Below are 21,970 nucleotides of genomic sequence, written 5' to 3' on the forward strand. Positions count from 1 at the left end.
GTTAAAACGGTAAGAAACTTCACTTCCCATGATTCCCTGCTGTCGTGGGCGAAGGAAGCGAAACCGATCAAGAGGTGCTAGGTGGCTTTACTTGATTAAATCTTGATTTTATCAAATTAATATCGGCTTTTATTTATTTGTAAAATATCTCAGTGATTAGACAGCTTTTTGTTATCCAAAGTACGCGTATATCTTGGACGAACTGTTGTTGCCAAGCAGGAATCATCTAGAATAAGGTAACTGTTATATTTTGTATTAGCAACCCAGCTAACTAACGTTACTGCTGTTAGCTTAATACAAAATACGAGGAGTCAGCAATTAAATATTAATTAATAGCTATCGTCATTTAGCGTAACGTTATGTTTTAAATTGTGCGGTACTGAATTGCTCTTTTTTAATGTTGAAATGTGCGTGGCAAATAAGGCAATTTCATCTTGCATGTAACGTTATTCTGCTATTTTTAATCCAGCTAACAGCGTGAGTTTTAGGTCGTCATTTTCACACTGCAACTCCCCGCTCTCAGTTTCTTCCACAGCAACTCACTGTACTATTTTACTGTTATTGCAGTGAAGACATCAAGTGAATGCCAGACTGCGAAAGAGAAACAATGATGGTGTTTGAGCTGCCAACCCACTAAGTTCCCCGAGAGAAGACATCTGATGAAAACTTACTGCAGCGTTACAGATTGTAAGAGACTCATTTAGCTATGGCTAAATTAGTTCTTAAACTTAAAATCGCATGGGCCCAGTGAAAACAACACAAGCAGTCAAACTACAGCATGGTTTCTGCTTGAAAGTAACCACACAGCTCGTATTGACAAGAAGCTTATGAGCCAAGTTTAAATTGCCTCAGAGTTTTTTTGTATGCTGCTGAAAACCCTCAGACCCTTTGGTAGCTTCATCATGAACTCGTGTTTTGTGACCAAGCGTTGATTAAACTCACGTAACATCTAAGATCCAAATGATTGTACTGTGAAAGATGCAGACGTTTTTTAAAGATGCCAAATATGTCAGGCTGAATAATGTGAGTGTGTATAAAATGATGCACAAGCTGTCAAAAAGTTTATATATTAATATCAAATATATATATTAATATTGTAAAAAAAAAAAATGTATCTTGAATCAGGAGCAGGTTTATTGCCAAGTAGGTTTTCACATACAATAAATTTGCCTTGGTGTTGTGGTGCATGACAAAAATCATAAAGCAATCATAAATATAAAATAGAAATTCACATTAGATATATATATATATATATATATATATATATATATATATATATATATATATATATATATTCTTAAGTGAAAAGAGCTGTACAGTGATTAAAATGAAAAGAATAGACTGTGCAAAATATTGACTAAAGAATTCAAATCTTCACAGTATAAAGACTATGTACTGAATTTGAATATTTTCACTAAAACTGCTGGAGCAAGCAACTTCACCAGTTTATTTAATTATTGTGTAAAATCTATGGAAATATGTTTTACCTGTTTATGAAGTTACTTTAGGTACAGTATCTGGGGAATATTGAGAACATTTGTTTTAAGTTGCTTCATGTTGTATTTGTTATTTCTTTATTTTTCTTTAATTTAATATCAGTTTAATATGATATATAACAGAGAAAAGCTTCAAATCCTCACTTTTGAGAAGCTGGAACCAGACAATGTTTGGCATCTTTGCTTTATAATTGACTTAAATGTTTAATCAATTATCTGTTATCTATTTTCTGTCGATTGTCTAACTGATTAATCGACTAATCATTTCAACTCTTCTGTGGAGGTTTCTTAAGATACCAAATAGTCAAGCTGAATGACAGGAATATGTGTATAAAATGATAGACAAAGCATTGAAAACTATTATTTATTATTAAATTATTTTAATTGATCTTGGATTTGATTATCAAACTTAAAAACTGTGTCATAGTTTCAATTAAAAACTGTATCAAGCAGCTGCAGAATATACAGTGAGTTGGAAAATTGGAAATAGTAGTTTGACAGGTAATCTTAAGTCAAAGTCCACTTACTAGCCTTTTTAGGAGCTTTGACCTGCATTTCACGGTCTTAGTCAATTAATAGAATTTGCTGAGTTGTCAAGTTGTTGAAAGTTTCAGAAAAAGCTAGTAAGTGGACTTTGAGTTAAGAGGATTTTGTAAGACAATATACAGTGTATGTTATGTTTGAAAACCTGTGTAAAAAAATGTTTTAGAAGTAATTTAAGGTGAATGTTGTGGTAAACATTGAGAACATTGGGTTGAAGTTGCTACATGATTTGATGATTATTATTTAATTTATTTATTGTATTGAGTTTTGTTTTTTGTTTTTTTTTTGTTGTTGTCTTTTTTACAGCCGGCATGGAAGAGAAGGCAAATGGCTCTGTTGACACCAAAAGGTATCGTCTCTAATTAGTGTAAGACATTGTGTATTGAAAGATTTCAAATAAGGTATTAAACAGCTGTTCCAGTTGAGTGTACATGCAAATTAAGATGAATCCATTCACTGTGACTCCACAGCCCAGTGGAGAACGGTCAGCTGCCGGACCCTGCCAACTGGGGGGTCGCCGATGTCGTCAATTACTTCAAAGCAACGGGGTTCGAGGAGCAAGCCACGGCTTTCCAGGATCAGGTAGGAGTGCTCTTGCTGCTCAAAATTCCTGTCACGTGATGAAAACAAACTAGTCAGTCAGATATTTCGTTCTCCACTTGACAGGAAATCGATGGCAAGTCCCTGCTCCTGATGACGCGTAACGATGTCCTGACGGGGTTGTCGATAAAGCTCGGCCCTGCACTGAAAATCTATGAGTATCACGTGAAGCCGCTGCAAACTCAACACCTGAAGACCAACCCCTCGTAGCGCCGCAGACCATGTCATCATCCACCTCAGTGACAATCATCGTGTCAGGAGACCCCAGGTTAGCTGCCACTTCACAAAGACTCCTCTCGCCACAGTGGCACCTTAACAGGATTTGAATGCTGTATGTTTTTATAAGCATGGACCCCAAAAATGGGTTGCACATGGAGTCCACTCAGCTGTTTACCCTTTCAGCCATTCTTATTTCTGCTGCTTGAGATGTATTTTATTTATTTTTTGTGTGTGTGTTTTATTTAAAAGAAGATAACTTGGAGAGAATACTCTGCAGGTATGATTTGTGTGTGTGTGTGTGTGTGTGTGTGTGTGTGTACGTACATGTGTGTTTGTGTGCAAAGTGAATTAACCTATGTTAGTTTAAAAAAGGTATTTGTATATAAGATGCTATATGGTTGAAAACTGTACGTTCTGTAGTACCTGAACACTTTGATACGTGCAGGAAATTATTCTGATGCATCCCATTTTGCCCTGAAATCAGTTTTTATGCTCTAAACTGCGCAGCTGAGTCCACGAGTCGTCCTTAGCATGTAACAATGAAGCATTTTGTTTTCCCAAACACACAGTCAACCGAAAGTCTCTTTGTACCTGCACACCCACATTATCTAGGCTCGAGGCTCTTGATAGGAAAATATTTGTGTATATATTCTTACTATGTTCTTACCTGTGGTGCTTTCAGCATTGTCGCAAAGACAACTGTATTGAAATGTGTATGACCAATGTATATGTGCAACATAACACTGGAGTTTGAATATCTGAATCAAAGATTTGCAATAAATGGTGCTCTTTTCTCACCAAAGAACAATATTAGTTTATGAATTTACTGATAATGTTTTTCTTTTACTTACATATTCACGTTACATGGTCAAAAGCTTTATCATGTTTGGGAAATCTTGAGTTATAGTTGTAGTTTAGACAAAAAATACGTAAAGGTAATTTTGTTCTCAGAACTTTGATTGATGTGTAGATCACAGCAGCAGAATTCTCTGGATGTGTAGGTGCCTTCACAGCTTGGCTCGCTGTTTCCTCCGCACTGTCCCTGTGATGTTGCCTGAAGGGTTATCCAGGGGAAGAAGAATCTGTGATGGGGAAAATAAATGTCAGTAACCACATCATTTCATGACTAAACAAGTTAAAAAATTTGTTGTAATAATGGAACTTACTTCATCTTTGTTGATGAGGCCCATTTTTGTCATGTCTATGGTGAAGTAATGCTGGTTGGGCATGACAATCTCGATTTCATCCACCTAGAAGACAGAATACTTACAAACTTGTTGTGCGTGTGACCTAATATTGAACTTACTGGGTGTTACACAAATAATGCTTTGTCCTTGAGACATTTATTCCCTCATCTGTACCATACAGTGATGATGTGTAAATGTCTGTGCAAAAGTCAGCAGCCATACAGTATTTTAAAGACACGTGTGGCCGACAAGTTGGTCTGTTCATGTACTGTTAAATATTTTGCTTTATTTTCTTTATTTTTTGACAAGTATGAATTTTTATGTCATGAATATGTGTAGGAAGTAGTGATGCTATGACTACAGCAGATTTTACCCGGAGCTTTGATTTAAATGTTATGATCTGAAATGTGGACTTACCTCAGCAACTCTATCCAGGACCAGAACCTGTGTTTCATATAGGGTCTTCTGCACAGACGGTGAGAACTCTCCACGATCATAGGGGCCAGCAAACTTCTCAATAATTGTCTCCTTCACACACTTCCTGTAAGGACGGTGAAAGTATGTCATTTCACTTTTAGGATTTTTGATATATATCATTCATTTGAAACAGGAGATAATTTCCTTTTATTTTGTGTTGAGAACACATTAATTTTTTCCCTCCTCTTTGGCAGGTAAAGTTACAGACTCCCATCATGGACACCTACAACTAGTGTTCTTCATAAGTGTTTAACAGATAATTACCATGCAGCATCAAAGTTGACATCCTGAATCTTGTTGTAGCGCCACCTAGCATAGACAGAGGTGCAGAAGCATCTGTCCTTGGCCTCTTTCAGAGTAGTGAAGCGGTCTCGGAAGAAACCCTCAAAACCAGACTGGGTGGTTTTCAGCACAGTCATGTTCCTCACCCCACTGTGAACCACCGGCGTGCCTGTGTGGGGCACAGAGTCAGTGAGTATGGAGTAATCAGAAACATTTTGACAGTTCGCACAGTAGCACAGTATAGACACACGTGACAGCAGGCGTCACACTGGACTCCCTAAAATACAAAATGGAGCTCATCACAAGCATCAGCACCACCAGTGACATGCATCAATGCCAAGGGCTTAGCCAGAGTTTTAGATCCCTTCATTAATAGAATGTGCACCACATCCAAACCACAGAGGATTTCTTCAATGAGCCTCCAGAGTTAAAACTGGACACAGATGAAACCATGGCATCCAATTACCCCCACATAATTTTTCACATGTATGTTAACCACAAGCAAGTGAAGCCCTTGAGGCTACAGGAGAACACCCTGGGTAGCAAAACAGATCTCAGCCCAGATCAGGTTTGTGCCCTGCTCAAACTTAGTCTGAACACCTATTTCAAGTACAATTGAAGTTTGAGGAGATATTTAACACCTCTCAAAAGAAAAAAAACATAAAAGCTAATACATTTTCAACTACATTGATTTGAAATACTGCCTGCCTTGTGTGTGTGTGTGTGTGTGTGTGTGTGTGTGTGTGTGTGTGTGTGTGTGTGTGCTACCATTGAGATTCTGTTCAACATCACAGAAGTGATAAGCTTCTGGGCTGTAGATAAATGCATGAGCATGCTCTACACCATTCTGAGGAAAAACATGTCAATGACAAACTGGAAATCATGTTTAATGGACATTTCATATAATTGAACAAGTTAAGGTGTATTTGATTTATGCTGCTTCAAGAGTTTGAACGAAGGACATGCTTCTTGTAGTGAGATAAGATAAATCACAATGGGTTTTCAGCTATTTGCCTGTTTATGGCAGATGTTTTGCCATGTCATAGCAGGAAATGCACGGGTGTAACTGATAACATAATAATGGCTGAATCCCATTTCCTGTAGTTGTACCAGTGACAGCGACCTGGACCTTCACCCATTAACGTAAAACGCCCTGAAAAACTTTTTGTTTTTGCTGACCACAAGTGTGCTCTGATGCTACAAAGCACACTTCTGACCACGCTCATCAGTGATGCTGTGTGTGTTCAGAGGTGAAAAAGACTGAAGTTACTCTTCAGTATCATTGGTTCAACTTGTGCTTTTCCCGTTATGACAAGTAAAATGTCTGCCATCAGAAAAGCAAACTCTTGTGTCCAGGACTGATCACTGAACCCTGCATTTTACCTTCTCCAACCGTCTCCACGGAGCCTCCTCCATATAAACTTTGGCCCTCAGCACATGGTTGAAGGAGGTCAGGAAATGATGACAGATATCCAGGGAAAACTGCTCGATGGTCTTGACCTGAACAGATGCGTATAACATAAAAAGCAGAGTGACAGGCTATAAGTAAAACCATCTAAAAACAAATCTCAGTACTATGAGCAAGAGTGTTATTTCTTCACCTCAGACTTCTATGTAGCTAGTTGTTAAAAGCTGAATGACAAAGAACTTTCTTCTCCTGAATGTAAATAAAGCCAATATGCCAATCTGTGAAACAAAGGCTGCATCTCTGACTTAATTTTAATAACTCCTCAGTTACACGGTGTTTGACTTAGAATGACTCTACTTGACTACTGTAATGACCTTCTCTCTGGTTTAAATGCTTCTCTCATAAAACACTGCAGATCTGATTCCGATAAGGCCCTGAAAGTTCGACCATATAACTCCGGCTGTGGCCTTCCTACACTGGCTACCAATCTACTATATGCTAGAGCTGATTTTAAAATGGTCCTTGTAACATACAAAATATTACATGACCTTAATGAACATGACCCTGCTAAGATGTTTTTCCCTTCTCTTGTCAGAGACCTCAGAGAGGACAGACATTGTTGTCACTGGAGTGATATACAGTGGCTTGCAAGTATTCATACCCCTTGAACTTTTCCACATTTTTTCACGTTACAACCACAAACATAAATGTATTTTATTGGGATTTCATGTGATAGAACAACACAAAGTGGAGCATATTTGTGAAGTGGAAGGAAAATTATACATGGTTTTCAAAGTTTTTTACAAATAAAACTCTGAAAAGTGTGGTGTGCAAAAGTATTCAGCCCCCTTTACTCCGATACCCCTAAATACAATCCAATGCAACCAATTGCCTTCAGAAGTCACCTAATAAGTAAATAAAGTCCACCTGTGTGTAATCTAATTTCATTATAAATACAGCTGTTCTGTGAAGGCCTCAGAGGTTTGTTAGAGAACATTAGTGAACAAACAGCACCATGAAGCCCAAGGAACACACCAATCAGGTCAGGGATAAAGTTGTGGAGAAGTTTAAAGCGGTTAGGTTATAAAAAAATATCCCAAGATTTGAACATCTCACGGAGCACTGTTGGCATGGCACAACTGCAAACCTACCAAGAAATGGCAATCCACCTAAACTTACAGGCCGGGCCAGGAGAGCATTGATCAGAGAAGCAGCCAAGAGGCCCATGGTCACACTGGAGAAGCTGCAGAGATCCACAGTTCAGGTGGGAGAATCTGTCCACAGGACAACTATTAGCCGTGCACTCCACAAATCCGACCTTTATGGAAGAGTGGCAAGAAGAAAGCCATTGTTGGGAAAAAAGCCATAAGGAGTCCTGTTTGTGGTTTGCCAAAAGCCATGTGGGGGACGCAGCAAACGTGGAAGAAGGTGCTTTGGTCAGATGAGACCAAAATTGAAGTTTTTGGCCAAAAAGCAAGACGCTATGTGTGGCAGAAAACTAACACTGCACATCACCCTGAACACACCATCCCCACCGTGAAACATGGGGGTGGCAACAGCATGCTGTGGGGATGCTTTTTTTCAGCAGGGACAGGGAAGCTGGTCAGAGTTGATGGGAAGATGGATGGAGCCAAATACAGGGCAATCTTGGAAGAAAACCTGTTAGTCAGCAAAAGACTTGAGACTGGGGCGGAGGTTCACCTTCCAGCAGGACAATGAGTCTAAACATACAGCCAGAGCTATAATGGAATGGTTTAGATCAAAGCATATGCATGTGTTAGAATGGCCCAGTCAAAATTCAGACCTAAATCCCACTGAGAATCTGTGGCAAGACCTGAAAATTGCTGTTCACAGATCTCTCCATCCAATCTGACTGAGCTTGAGTTCTTTTGCAAAGAAGAATGGGCAAAAATGTCAGTCTCTAGATGTGCAAAGCTGGTAGAGACATACCCCAAAAGACTTGCAGCTGTAATGCAGCGAAAGGTGGTTCTACAAAGTATTGAGTCAGGGCGGCTGAATACTTTTGCATGCCACACTTTTCAGAGTTTTATTTTTTTTAAACTTTGAAAACCATGTATAATTTTCCTTCCACTTCACAAATATGCGCAACTTTGTGTTGGTCTATCACTTGAAATCCCAATAAAATACATTTATGGTTGTTGTTGTAACGTGAAAAAATGTGGAAAAGTTCAAGAGGTATGCATACTTTTGCAAGCCACTGTAAGTGTTGTGATGAGTAGAAAATGGACAGGATGTGGTATTAGGTCTATCTATGTCCCTCATTGAGGTTACAAGCTGCAGTATATTGGCATGTCCCTTGTGTCTGTCGGTAGAGGCTGGTGACCTACCCCCTTGAGCTTGGCCAGAGCATGGACAGTGTTCTTGATGGTGTCGGTGGGGATGATGTCTGAGTTGTCTCCAGTTAGATAATCCTTGCGTGAGTTGAGCGTGAGCTCCACGTCAGCTTTCAGCTCGATGATGTAGTGGTGGCTCCCCTGTCTCCTGATGACCAGCACCTTCACTGTGTTCTTGCCGTAGCCTGTTCGCACAAACTCCACATTCTGCACACACAAGGAACAGATTACTGACATGCTTATGATGTAAACAGGTGTCTTGTGCCATAAGTATATATTTTGCTGGTATTTTCAACTGTGCATTGACTTCATATGGATTGTTTTGCATTCTCTTTTTCTTCTTTCCTTTAAAGTTTGGTCTTCGGTCAGTTTGTAGTCTAACATCTATGTGCTGTAACGTATTAGTAAAACTTGTCTCAAACTAAAATATATGAAATTTGAATTTATTAATTGGGGTTGATGAAAATATGCCAATTTAAAGTGTTAGATTTCTCCAAGATTATCATTAAAAGCAGTCTCAATGTGATAATCTCTTATTCACAGAAGTGAGGAATAAGACATTTGAAATCATTGAATCAGTCTGCATTGACAGAAATATTTTACTGTTAGTTTACACGATCCAGATTTGTATACATAGTTAGTTTATGATTTAGACGTGGTTATTTATTTTTATGAGACAAAAAGACTGGTTTGTTCGGCAGACCATGGCTGACCTTGTGGTCGATCACCCCAAAAATAAGATAAACTCTACTGCTGAATCATTTAAAGTATCCTGTAATAGTCCAAAACCTGTTCTGTTTTTAAGAATTTTTTTGCTATATATAACATAATGAATGGTTACCTGATCTGAAGCAGCTGCCATGGTGTCTTCCTTTCCTTTACCTGCTGTCCCCAGTCCCTGCCCCAGCTCCAGCAAAAGGTGTCTCCACCAATGGAGGAGGATTTTATAGACAGGGTGGTGTTACCTTTGCCCTTAAACTATTGGTATGTTAGGTAGGTGAAGTTCAACCAGTTTTACCTGTACAGTGAGTGTAATTACACGGACATTCAAATGTACACACAAACACACACCTTCGTCTTTCTTTATTACATGCGCATGTAAGAGCTACGGTTGTAATGGTATGAGATTTTCACGGTACGATAACCCACTCAGAAAATAGCACGGTGTCACAGTATATGGTATTACACAATTATTATTATTATTATTTTTGTCAGTTACAATGAGCCTTAAAGGAATGAAAACAGGTTTTTTTGGTTGAACAAACACATAATTTCACAAAATATTATGTCTGGATGGACAGACATAATAAAAAAACTTAAAAACACTGTTTAAAAAAAATACTAATACAGTAGAATTCAATACTGTAGATAAGCAAATGTACATGGTATTATAACCATACATTTTCATACCACCCTAGTAGGCTCACAGAGAGAACCCAACGTAGGTCTTTTTGTTGTGTTGTATTCTGACCTGCCTGTTGCTTTAGCACTGAACTCTCCACTCTGTGGTGTAGAAAACATTCTCATAGTTCTCATAGTCAGGCAGGTTATATTTTGAGACTGAATAGCTAAGACACCCTGCAAGGAAATGAACAAATTTAATAAATGTGCGCATGTGCAAATTCAGTAAACAGACATCATATTGGCACCACTGTCCTAATAAGGCATCCTTTATAAAGGCTTCATATTAACTAGCTTCATTAAATATAAGCTTTTCATGTTTCATGTTCATATATAAGTTGTAAGTCATTAATAAGAACAACTATTAGGTTGCCAGATTGTGAAGGTTGCTTATTTTGCCGTACACTCGTTTGTCTATGTTGATGCATTTTATTAATCACAGAAATAGTTTTAAGTTTACATTAGCACATGATGAGGTTGCATTATTTTCCTTGATAGCTAGATTGTCAAATTAAGTATTTATTCCATCATAAACAAATTGTCTTAAAATGACTTTCTCTCTCACTTTTGATTTCAGTCAATGTCTTACTCATCTAATTCATTTGTATGTGTCTTAAGTTACCATGTTTATATTGGCTATTGGTTTGGTAGGTCCATGATACATTACAAAGAAAATGTGAATTTGATTTACACATACTAAAAGTTTTAGAGACTTGCTTAATTAAGTTAAATCTCCACCTCTAAAATCAACTTCTCGTTTAATCAGTCAGCCACTGAAAAAAATAGAATGCAAAATGAAATGAAAGTGTTTTATTTCAATGCTTTCTTACAAGATGAAACAGTCTTTTGATCAGATGGTTTCCAGTTCAGTGACCAGCAGCCCCATCGCTAATAAAAGATGACTGTGGTTGTAGCTATTGAGAAGCTCCCAGGTGTGAACAGGTACAACACTTTGAATGTGAAGAACAGTGCTGAAAAAGACAAAAACTCTCACTGGATAAGTAAAGGTACAGTTTGTAGACTCAAGGTATTTACACAGATTAAGAGCCAGTGAAAGCATCCAAACGTTCAATTTACTATTGCCTCTATAAACTCTCACAGTCCCTTCAGTATTCCCCCGTCATGTGACTGTATCTTATGACTTCCTGTTTTGCATGTACAGGCAGCTGTACTCAATTCACTTTCATCATGAAGCATGAAGTTTTCAAAGTCCCTTTTTTGTTCACTGCAGTGTTCACTTCAACTGGAGGAGTCGTTCAGGATGGCCACATGTTTCAGTTTATGCTTACATATTATTATCATGTTTTTGTGTTGCACAGTGTGTAGTACTGCCATTTCCTGTAAAAATGAAGCTGGTGAGCCTGTTGATTGGTAAGTTGATATGATACATTGCAGTATACTGACTAAGTTTAATAGCACAACACTGTAGAGTTATACCACTGTGTTAGTTATGGTGCTTAAAACATCTTGTGTCTTTTGGAGGGTAAGCAGATACACTGTATATTGTTGATACTATGTTTTAATACATTTGGGCATGAAATCAATATAAAATCAATTAAATTATTCTTAATTTTTTTCCAAGATGTCCTCTTTTGTAAATGAAGTGTATTTCCCCTTCCACTGCAGGTTTATCATCTACAAGCTGCCCAAGTATAAGATTGGCGAGGTCGGCAGTGGGGTGGAGTATATGTACCTGGACTCCTCAGTAGGGAGCTGGCAGATGAGTAAATTCATGGTTAACACCAGTCAAGGAGCCATAGGGAGCACACTAAAACAGCTTTACATGGGAAAGGCCTACAAGGTGAGATTATGTCCCTGTTCTGTAGAGGAAGATAGAGACCCTTGTGGCTTCAATCAAACTTAACAGAGTTGATGCTGGTGACACTTTGCTGAGTAGACTCTTCTGTTTCATATGGGGAACTGAGCATTTTTCAGTGTTTGGAGATCAATCTCTCTGTGGCAAAAAAACTGGAAGTTTTCTTGCCGAAAGTTAGGTGACAAGATTGATTACCCTCTTGTTATTGTATGGTAAATAGTCATATTTACCGTAAGCCTATTTCTTGGCTGGGAATAGTAACTTCCTGAAATTTTGTGATTGTCACAAGGTTGCCAGGCAACCAGTGGAGAATGGAACAGGATTTTGTTACTTTTAGTTAGAGACAGACTAGCTGTTCCCTGTTTCCAGTCTTTGTGCTAAGCTAAACCAACCGTCTGCTGGCCTTATATTTACTGGACAGATATATTAGACTTTGATCCTCTCATCTAACTCTCGGCAAGAAAGCAAATAAGCATATTTCCTAAAATGTGGAACTATTCCTTTAAGAACTGAAGAGGGGCTTTATATGCAAAATAACTGAAGCGTTAAAGAAAAAGATCACATCCCCAAAAGTGTACCTCTTCATAAACTGTATTTATAAAAGAAGTATTTCCCACAGTCTAACAGTTCAGTCTACGCACTCTACAATGACGGACCGCCGATCCTGGATTATATCCAAGGATATGGACACACTAAAGGTATTGTGGATTATGAAAATTCATCATATCAAAATTCTTTCCGGGCTGCTAGTCATCATTTTCAATGCTGCAAATGCTATGATTTTGCAAAAAAGAACAGATCAATATGGTTTTGTTGACAGGGGGTGGAAACGGGCAAAGAGCATCTGACTGATAACGGCTGTTGACTCTGGATTATTGACTGGCGTGACACGAATTTGATGGAAATGTTTGCAAGCATGCATGCTGGTTTACATGAGTCGCTGTAAGTGCACTGAGCGTTGTTTGTGTGCATCCTGCAGGGGTACTGCTCTTTGACCGCTCTCAAGGTTTCTGGTTGTCGCACAGCATTCCCCATTTCCCCTCGTTCCCTGAGAGAGGCTACCTTTACCCCTCCTCTGGCAAAGTCAACGGCCAGACTGCTCTCTGTGTGACCTACCAGTATGAACAGTTCCTCCGTATAGGTGAGTGAACGCTCATGAAGCAACAAGGCCTGATTTACCCCAGCTCTGTACACATCCCAGACTTCCGCTTACATCAGTGCCTTCAGTACATACTGACATGACTCCAAATGTACACAGACCTGCAAAGTATTTGTCCAGTGATCTTTTGAGTGTCTACTCTCATATACTAAGCCCTGGAAAATGAAAAAAATAAAAACCGAAACAAACTAGTTTTTAAGTTCTCCTCCACTCAATTATCGTGATCTAATACGCAACTTACAGTGTGATGTAGAAACGTGAAACCTCCAGCACATACACTGAAAATGGACGGTAAAGTAGGAGCAATCTTGCACTTTTGCAAGGAAAAATATCAGATTCCTGATTTTTTCAATGAGGGAGAAGGAGTAAATGTAGTTGTAGGATTTTTTTACAAGGTAATTTAGCTTTTTTTGTGGAGTAAAAACAGACACACATTATTATTAGAGTAGTTTTATGTCATAAAACATGTCTTTAAAGGATTTTCCAGAGTTTTAATTTGATAAAGCAATAAGAAACATAGTAGCACCATGAGCAATGGTGTTGATAAATGTTGTCCGCAGTGTTTCTGCACTGATAACAAGATATGACTAATATAGAGCTTTGATGGCTGATGCCATTTGCTTTGTATTGTGATAGCCTGTATTTTATGACATTAATCAATATTTTGAAGGCTAGCAGCTCTTTAAAGAAACATGTCCACATTTTGGGAAATCCACTTGCTTGATGAAATTGAATTTATCAATGAGACTGACCTGTGAGGGTTCCTTTAAGTTTAAGTACAACTTTGTATTGGTATGGGAAATCTAGAATACATAAAGCATTTAAATAAATAACAAAATACATGACTAAACAATGAAAAGAATAAATTAATATGGGAAGAAAATATAGCTATTTCATGAACATCCACATATCAGAGATAGTAGAAACAGATATATCAAATATTTATTAAAGCTGGTATTGATTTGATATTGTATATCAGCAAAACAATTATTCAGTTTAGTACAGTAGCATCCTACAGCACACCCTTTAGTTTCTAACATACAGTATCTCTTATTTGTCTCTTCTTTGTGATGTACTCTCCCTCTCTAGCGAAACAGATGGTGTACATTTACCCACGTTTCTATAACTGCTCCGTACCTGCTGCGTTCTTGGCCGACCTGCCGCAGTTGGCCCAGTTATGTGAGGGTTCCAAACCACCGCTGGCCTCAGATAAGAGAGTGGAACAGCTTTTCTCAGTCCAAAGAGAGACGTTTGTCAGTTTTGTCAAATCTGAACGCTTTGTGGATGGTAAGGTATTCCTCATGTACTGTTAGTCATTTATATTTTACTTTTTAGACATTTAGTTGCTCCTTTGCTGCTGTACAAGAAAAATAAATGTATTGCAACAAATGCACTTTTTTGGGTCTTTTTGGAGACGATGGAGTTATACAACCACTATTGGCACTTTACTCCACAAAAAATCTCACAGCAAAACTGCAGTTTTAAACTTTTTACACAACTTAGCAATTTTAGCAAAAACTTCTATCTGCTTCTGTCTTGTTTGCACATTTCACTTGTCTGCCACAGTCAGTCATTATCAGGTGCAGACACACTATCATTTCAGAACAGTGAAGCATGTGAACACAACCCACCCAAGACCTTCAGAGGTACCCTCTGCTTTTGGCTTGTGACCCCTTACAATGAGGCAATGTCTACGTGTGACCCTTGTCACATTTTATGACTAATTTTTCTTTAATCATCTTGTGACCCCTCAGATTTATCTTGGGACCTCTTTGCAAGATGCAAATGATTTCATGAGCTTGTCGTGTCACTTCTCTTTAGTTTTATATTATTTTGGAAACTGCCAAGACAACCTAAACATAAACAACATAATCTGTTAGAATATTATTTAAAACATTTAACCTATTCTTGTGCATTTTAATAACCAAGTGAGCTTACCTATATTTAATATGCGCTTTTTTATTCATCATTCAGTCATTTTTCATCATAATGCAGCTGTACTAACCCCCTCACTGGCATTCATTCAGACATCTACACAGGCTGGGTGGCTCAGGTTCTGGATGCTGACCTGCTGGTGGAGACCTGGCAGAGACAAGGTCACGAGCTGCCCTCCAACTGCTCCCTGCCCAAACATGCCATGAACATCAAGAGGATTAAGCTTCCTGGATCAGTCCTGTTCCAGTCCCACTACGACCACTCGAAGTGGTGCGTGTCGCGGGACTATGAGGACCAGGTGACCTGCCTGGGGGATCTGAACAGGGAGAGGGCCCAAATGTGGCGTGGTGGGGGGCTGGTCTGTTCCTTTAACCCCTTGATTTACAAGGCCTTCAGACAGGTGGTGGCCTGGTACATTGGCTGTTGACCGAGAGAGAAAGATAGGATGATTGGGACTGGATTAGTCTCATACAGCATGGTTTGAATCTGTTTCAAATTTATGGGACTAAATTTGGAGGTAGATCCTGTTAGGGTTAAAGCAGCTGGCATCCAACCATCAGGTCACACAAGTATCAAATTAGCCATCAACTTCAGAAAACCCCCCCAGCTACAGCAAGTGTCTGAATTTAATATAGTGGCTTTTTTAATAGCTGCTTGGATCCTAGCTAAGTAGAATCTCGTAGCAAGCTATATAATCAATTATGAAGACTTACAGTATATCTCAGTAGATTATATTTCCATTTTTGCTTCACTTGGACATCTATAAGATACATCTTGACACACAACAGTTACACAAATCTGGGCTGTATTTACTTTTCCTGGTAGTTTTCGTCCATGAAAGGGGCAGGATCACTGGAGATCACTGGCAAGTTTAATATCATGTTTCACTTTCTCTGTCTGGCAATATTTCAAAGTAAATTTGCAATTGATAGGTTAATGCAAAGACTTGTGTTTCTGTGTTCCAGTACATATTGCTGACATAGTCTTTTCCTGTATGTGGTTTTATTTCACCAGCTGTGTGAATTTGTATTTTGTATGAGTAATTTTCCATATGATGTGACTATATGTTTTATTAATAAATATGCAATAAGAAAGTGTTTCAGTGTCATCACTGATTCACGTTTATGTAACAATATCATATATTTGCATCACATAACTTTCCTGTGTTTATGTAAGTAACCTTTCTTTCTTTACCTTTTATATTTTTTGAGGGACTGCAAATCTAAATTAAATACATCTAATTCTGATTATATTCAAACTTTACAATATTGGGGAGAGTGGTGGCCTAAAGGTTAGAAAATGGGGTACATCTGGATGAGGAAAGTGAAAAAGCAGCCCCTCAGGTGAAATGCCCCTCCCTGGACAGTAGCCAGTGGAGCACTTGGAACAGTAGCCAGCTGCAAATCAAGCTGTGGTTGTACTGGTGTGTGTCACTGTGAGTGTGAATGCAAAAAGAAAGCAGTTCACTCAGTGAAATTTTGGGTAAACAGTGTCACCTAGTGGTCAGACTGGCAGACTCACACACCTCAGAGACACATTATATAACAATATAGTTACTCTAGATGGCATTGCCCTGGCCTCAACAACCACCGTATCTTTGATCAGGATTTATCCTTTAACTCCCACATGAAACAAACTGGACTGCTTTCTTTTACCTACGTAACATTGCAAAAATCAGGCACATCCTGTCTCAAAATGATGCTGAAAAACCAGTCCATGCATTTGTTACGTCTAGGCTGGATTATTGCAATTCCTTATTATCAGGTTGCCCAAATAAGTCCCTTAAGTCTCTCCAGTTGATCCAGAATGCTGCGGCACATGTAATGACAAGAACTAGGAAAAGAGATCATATTTCTCCAATATTAGCTCCTCTGCACTAGCTCCCTATAAAATCCAGAATAGAATTTAAAATCATTCTCCTCACCTACAAAGCTCTTAATGGTCTGGCACCACAGTATCTTAAAGAGCTCATAATACCTTATTACCCCACTAGAACGCTGCGCTTCTAGGATGCAGGTTTACTTGTGGTTCCTAGAGTCTCCAAAAGTAGAATGGGAGCCAGAGTCTTCAGTTATCAAGCTCCTCTCCTGTGGAATCAGGTCCCAGTTTGGGTTCAGGAGGCAGACACCATCTCCACATTTAAGAGTAGGCTTAAGACTTTCCTCTTTGATAATGCTTTTAGTTAGGGCTGGCTTGGGTGAGTCCTGAACCATCCCTTAGTTATGCTGCTATAGACCTAGACTGCTGGGAGACTTCCCATGATGCGCCTCTTTCCTGCTCTCCATCTGTATGCATTCTTATCCCATTAATGCATGTTACTAACTCGACATATTCTCTCTCCCGTAGTTTTGTGCTTTCTTGCCTTTCTCCTCTCTCCTTCTGTCACTTTCAGCAGGTATTTCTGCCTCCGGAGCTGCAGAGACTGGATCTGTGGTTGTAGCCCACCTGCAGCCCCCTGTTACTGTCATTATTATTCCTATGACAGTCATTCGTATTATTATTATATTAATATTAATATTACGACTACCATTACATTATCATTATTTAAAAATTCTAGGTGGAATTTGCATTGTGCCCCCACCATGGCCGCCCACTCTCAGTCTGGTTCTGCTCGAGGTTTCTGCCTCTTAAAGGAAGTTTTCATTGCCACTAGCACCAAGTGCTTGCTCATGGTGGGATTTGTTGGGTCTCTGTAAATAATATTACAAAGAGTATGGTCTAGACCTGCTCTATAGGAAAAGTGCAATGAAATAACTTCTGTCATGAATTGGCACTATATAAATAAAATTGAATTTAATTATTGTGTTTTCGTCCAGGATTCAATCTTCATATACACTGTGTGACAAAACTGGTTTGACCAGCAGAGGCAAAGAGAACATGTTCTTCAAGAATGTTGCCTTCAGGTTCTCAGTTATTTCAGTGAGCTGGTTTGCTTTTATCAGTTGTAATGCCCTGGAAGTGCCAGACGGGTGCAGTAATTCAGACTGTGTCAAACAGTTTGTCGCATTTCACTTTCATAATGACTATTCTTTTTTTCTTTCTTTCTTTTTCTTGAATACACAAAAAGTATTCATTTTAATACTTATTTTTAAGACTATGTCCATGGTTAATTCTTTGCAGATGTAGAATTTCTATCAAACGCTTTATGCTTAAACTATGAGTGTGTTACAATGTCAGTGTCATTTCCATATTCATTAAAACAAACTGGATCCTACTGTGCTCAAAAGGCAGGTAAACCCTTACATTGTCTCCAGCTTATAACTCAGTTCAGAAATCTGGTGTCAGGCATAAACTCAATGAATCATTTAATATAAAGTTTCTGAGAGAGGAACAAGGAAGCAGATGAAAAAATGAGAGATGTGGGTGTCGGTTTCGTTTAACAGTGAGATATGACGAAAGCAGCTTTGCAAGACAGATGACAGTTGACTGTGAAGAGAAATGACGATGGCTCGATACGTAAGTAAAACGTTTGCATGCAATTATACTAAAAATAATAATAGCCGAAATTTAAAATGTTAAGATGTAAAACATATGATGTGCTTCATATGTTTTAGATGTATTCTTAGGAATGTCAAAATAACTAGCAACTACAGCAAACAGATACATTTATATGTTTCCCTCTGAGTATACTGACCTAGAAGCATAAAGAACTATAAGTTGTAATTACACTTTGCTGAGAGGAAACTGTTGTTTTGACTTGTCAATACTCTTGAAAATGGAACTGGTTGTGTTGCACTATTGGATGATTTAATCTTGTAACTCAAGGAAGTTCCTTTATAGAAACGCAGAACTCTTACAGCCCTCTGATTACTCACCCTCCTGTTTCCACCAACATCCCTCCAAAATCATAGGTGTAATTCTTAAAAGAGCTTTGAAAATAATTGCAATTCTATATATCATAATCCCTGATGGTGGTGCCATAGTTACAATTCTCCATTTAAAAAGTTAAATTCCAAAGTTAATTTAAAAAGTCAGTTATACAGATGCATAGCAAATTAAAGGAAAAAAATAATAAATGAGTGGAGAAGCATAACGAATGCAGATGCTTCCACAGAGAGCACGAGTGTAATAGTTTGATGAGTGGGAAAATAATGCAAATCCTATGTTATGGTCATCCCAGTCACCAGATCTCAACCCAATTTAAAACCTTTGAGATTTTGGAGGGATGTGGAAGAAGGTTGTTCATCCCTCCAAGAGAGTTTAGAGACTTGTACAATTTATGCCAAGAAGCTTTGAAGCTCTCCTGTGGGCTTGTGGTTGCCCAAGACCTTACTGACACTTACATTATTTTTGTTTTTAATTTGTCCCCCATCTGTGTTACAGTTGTGTAAAAAAGTTCTGTCAAATTTGTGATGGCATTTTGTATTTATCTTACTCTAAATTCAACTCTATACAGGATGTTTTTTCCCCTCTATTTGTCCAAATTAAATACAAGAAAATTGCAAATTTCTCATCACAGGCAATGACCTGATACATTTTCCAGAAACTTTTATATAAATTAAAGGCCATCAACTGGTGATTAATCTGTGGAAACAGGACTCATGTCCTTGTAATTTTATCATGTTTATGTTTGATTGTTTCAGAGAACAATGATGAGATTTCTTTTAGGTGTTGGGATCCTTTTTCAAGGGTGTGATTCAGATGTGAAATGCAGGAATGACAACGGAAACGAGGTGGACTGGTTGGTGGAGTTGTGGCAATCTATATTTTCACCTATTCTCAGTGTCTGCTGAATACGTAATAGCATATATTTATCTCTGTATCATTAGGTATATTTTATACAAGTTGCCCCCTGTGAATGGTGACGGTTTGTCGTATCTGTACATGGATGAGAAAACCAACGGATGGAAACTCAGCAAAGAGAAAATCAACAGTAAATCTGGCACTCTGGTGAACACTCTGAAACCTCTTCTTGACTTCTACAACAGAAAGGTGACGTATTAAAGGATGTGTGTCTCTCTTGCACGGGCAGCACAGTGTTTAATCAGCACACTGATTCAGAGTCGTTGTTTTGTTGTAGATTGAAGACTTTGGATACATGCTCTATAATGATCAACCTCCAGATCCATATGTTGCTCCTGCATCATTTGGCCACAGTAAAGGTGGGTGCAGCAATGTTTTACTTTATTGCTTTTGAAGTCAGAAACATCACTCTGTAACAAAGCTCTGTTTCTATTGTTTTCTACTGTTTTACTTCCTAAAGGAGTCGTGATGTTGGACAAACAAACTGGAGTTTGGCTCTCACACAGTACACCAAAATTTCCAAAATATCACAGCAAAGACTTCTGGCCAACCAGTGGAAACGCCAATGCTCAAACATTTATGTGTGTGACTTACTCCTATGGTGAATTCAAAGAAATAGGTAGGTTAATGCCAGGTATATTGTCATCTTGTTTTGGCTGTGTTTCTGAAAGTTATTTGCCAAAAGGAATAACAATGCACTTATATTTTTTCCTCTACATTCTCAGGATTACAGCTCCAGTACATCCATACTTATTCATATGACTCAGACATCCCGAAAACCTTTCACAATGAGCTGCGATGTGTTGCACAGCGAAGCTGCTACCCAAAGAAGGAACCCTGGTTTCGTGTGATGACACTGACTTCAAAGGAAGGACGTGATTTCACCAGTTTTGCAAAATACAAACGTTTTGGGGATGGTGAGTGTTTCCAATTAGAACATACATTTCAGAATTCAAGCGTTAAAATGTCATGATAGATTGATGATAAACCTTTTTTAACAGCAAAATTAGGAACATGTTTACAATTCTCCTTGCAGTGACAGGCTGTCTGTCCTGTTGTCTATTGAAAACTATATAGTATTATTGCCTTCTTGTTTCGTTTGCAGTTTTGTTTTTGTTACACATGAATGAAATGTGTTTCTAAAATTTAGTCACCAATGTCTATTTGTGTTCTGTTTTATTTCCCATACTATTGTAGATCTTTACTCTGGCCTTATTGAAAACTCTCTGGAGCAGAATCTGTATGTCAAGAGCTGGGGAAGGATGCGTCGCCCTCTGCCTTCTAACTGCAGCATCCCTCATCATGTGTACAATGTGAAGGAAGTAAAGCCCCTCAACATGCAGCCCTTCAGTGATACTGTAGATCACTCCAAGTGGTGTGTGACGCCTGATGGTGGCCTAGCCTGCATTGCTGATATGAACAGGGAAGTGAGTCAGATGAACAGAGGTGGAGGAGCAATATGCATCAATGATGTTGCAGTTGGGAGTGCTTTCTACACACTGATCACACAGTCTGAACCATGTAAAAGTCCACATTCTGATGCTCAACACAGAGAGCTTTAAAAGGCACAACCCTTTATCAAAATGTAAAGAAAAGTGTGGAGAACACTGGAGCCTGATGTCACTTCCAAAAACAGACTACATCATTACATATCCAGACTTAAAATTGTTGTGAGCTTGACATTTTAGAAGTTTTACACACCATGTTTTGGTGTATATTAACTCCTGTCTTTTGTGTTCTGTATTATGTATTTTAATTATTGAAAAACTGCAATGTTTTTGCTTTCAAAATCATGTCTTAAGCATTAACTTCTATACAATCAGGCTAATTAATTAATTAAATCATGAAAATGAAATAAATTGAAATTAATGATTATATCCATATAAAATTACAAATTCTATGTTACTGCATGTGTTTTTCTGTTAATGAGCAATTAGCCCTCTGTCAGCCATGGACAAACTGTTTTGGGGTCCCTGGGTAAAAATGCTGGGCCCCTTTAAACTCCAAGATCTTCCAACTCTTTGTGCAATGTGTACAGTTTCTCAATGCTGGGATACTATCTGGGTCCACATTAACACATTCTTTAGGAATATGTAACATTTAGGCACAAAACTAAAACAATTAAGGTCTCAAAACTAGATTTTGACACGAGTACCCTCTTCAATACAGGGTATTAAAGCAGGGCCCACCTTAGGGCCCTTATCATGTCAGTTGATATTGTGCTTTAGTGGTGTATATTCTTGCTCAAATTATCAGCTAAATCTTCACAAACAAGCTGACACACAGCAACCCTGGGGCTTCTGGGGCCGGGGGGGGCAGTTGTCTGTTTTATTCAGTACGTTGCCCCCTG

General features: G+C 38.5%; 4 protein-coding genes across 10 annotated transcripts; 3 read left to right on the plus strand and 1 right to left on the minus strand.

Annotated features, from left to right (window-relative positions):
* The first annotated feature begins 16 nt into the window (after window positions 1–16).
* On the plus strand, window positions 17–3,666 carry samd13 (sterile alpha motif domain containing 13). 2 transcript variants are annotated; one of them, XM_044199051.1, is made up of 5 exons: window positions 17–236; window positions 568–687; window positions 2,346–2,388; window positions 2,510–2,621; window positions 2,706–3,666. In XM_044199051.1, exons 2-5 carry the CDS (start codon window positions 660–662, stop codon window positions 2,847–2,849), a joined length of 327 nt encoding a protein of 108 aa, XP_044054986.1. In that variant the 5' UTR covers window positions 17–236; window positions 568–659; the 3' UTR covers window positions 2,850–3,666. The 2 variants fall into 2 exon arrangements, with proteins under 2 accessions (XP_044054986.1, XP_044054988.1); XM_044199053.1 differs by having other exon boundaries at window positions 56–74.
* A 2-nt stretch (window positions 3,667–3,668) lies between these two features.
* uox (urate oxidase) lies at window positions 3,669–9,564 on the minus strand. The gene is made up of 8 exons (XM_044199050.1): window positions 9,408–9,564; window positions 8,561–8,773; window positions 6,188–6,304; window positions 5,573–5,651; window positions 4,787–4,973; window positions 4,463–4,586; window positions 4,025–4,108; window positions 3,669–3,940 (listed from the first exon to the last, which is right to left on the minus strand). Exons 1-8 carry the CDS (start codon window positions 9,426–9,428, stop codon window positions 3,866–3,868), a joined length of 900 nt encoding a protein of 299 aa, XP_044054985.1. The 5' UTR covers window positions 9,429–9,564; the 3' UTR covers window positions 3,669–3,865.
* Window positions 9,565–10,920: 1,356 nt separating this feature from the next.
* dnase2b (deoxyribonuclease II beta) lies at window positions 10,921–15,974 on the plus strand. 2 transcript variants are annotated; one of them, XM_044199048.1, is made up of 6 exons: window positions 11,100–11,338; window positions 11,594–11,768; window positions 12,403–12,481; window positions 12,763–12,924; window positions 14,032–14,229; window positions 14,970–15,974. In XM_044199048.1, the coding sequence occupies exons 1-6, from the start codon at window positions 11,163–11,165 to the stop codon at window positions 15,302–15,304; spliced, it is 1,125 nt and encodes a 374-aa protein (XP_044054983.1). In that variant the 5' UTR covers window positions 11,100–11,162; the 3' UTR covers window positions 15,305–15,974. The 2 variants fall into 2 exon arrangements, with proteins under 2 accessions (XP_044054984.1, XP_044054983.1); XM_044199049.1 differs by lacking the exon at window positions 14,032–14,229 and having other exon boundaries at window positions 10,921–11,338.
* Window positions 15,975–18,265: 2,291 nt separating this feature from the next.
* Window positions 18,266–21,637, plus strand: LOC122877868 (deoxyribonuclease-2-alpha-like). Of its 5 annotated transcripts, none has more exons than XM_044200024.1 (7): window positions 18,266–18,333; window positions 19,486–19,558; window positions 19,647–19,809; window positions 19,898–19,979; window positions 20,081–20,239; window positions 20,346–20,537; window positions 20,818–21,637. In XM_044200024.1, the coding sequence occupies exons 3-7, from the start codon at window positions 19,702–19,704 to the stop codon at window positions 21,180–21,182; spliced, it is 906 nt and encodes a 301-aa protein (XP_044055959.1). In that variant the 5' UTR covers window positions 18,266–18,333; window positions 19,486–19,558; window positions 19,647–19,701; the 3' UTR covers window positions 21,183–21,637. The 5 variants fall into 5 exon arrangements, with proteins under 5 accessions (XP_044055959.1, XP_044055956.1, XP_044055958.1 ...); XM_044200021.1 differs by having other exon boundaries at window positions 18,276–18,333; window positions 19,461–19,558; XM_044200023.1 differs by having other exon boundaries at window positions 18,293–18,333; window positions 19,461–19,550.
* Window positions 21,638–21,970: the final 333 nt, after the last annotated feature.

The sequence above is a fragment of the Siniperca chuatsi genome, linkage group LG6 (assembly GCF_020085105.1).
Source record: "Siniperca chuatsi isolate FFG_IHB_CAS linkage group LG6, ASM2008510v1, whole genome shotgun sequence".
Taxonomy (NCBI): Eukaryota; Metazoa; Chordata; class Actinopteri; order Centrarchiformes; family Sinipercidae; genus Siniperca; species Siniperca chuatsi.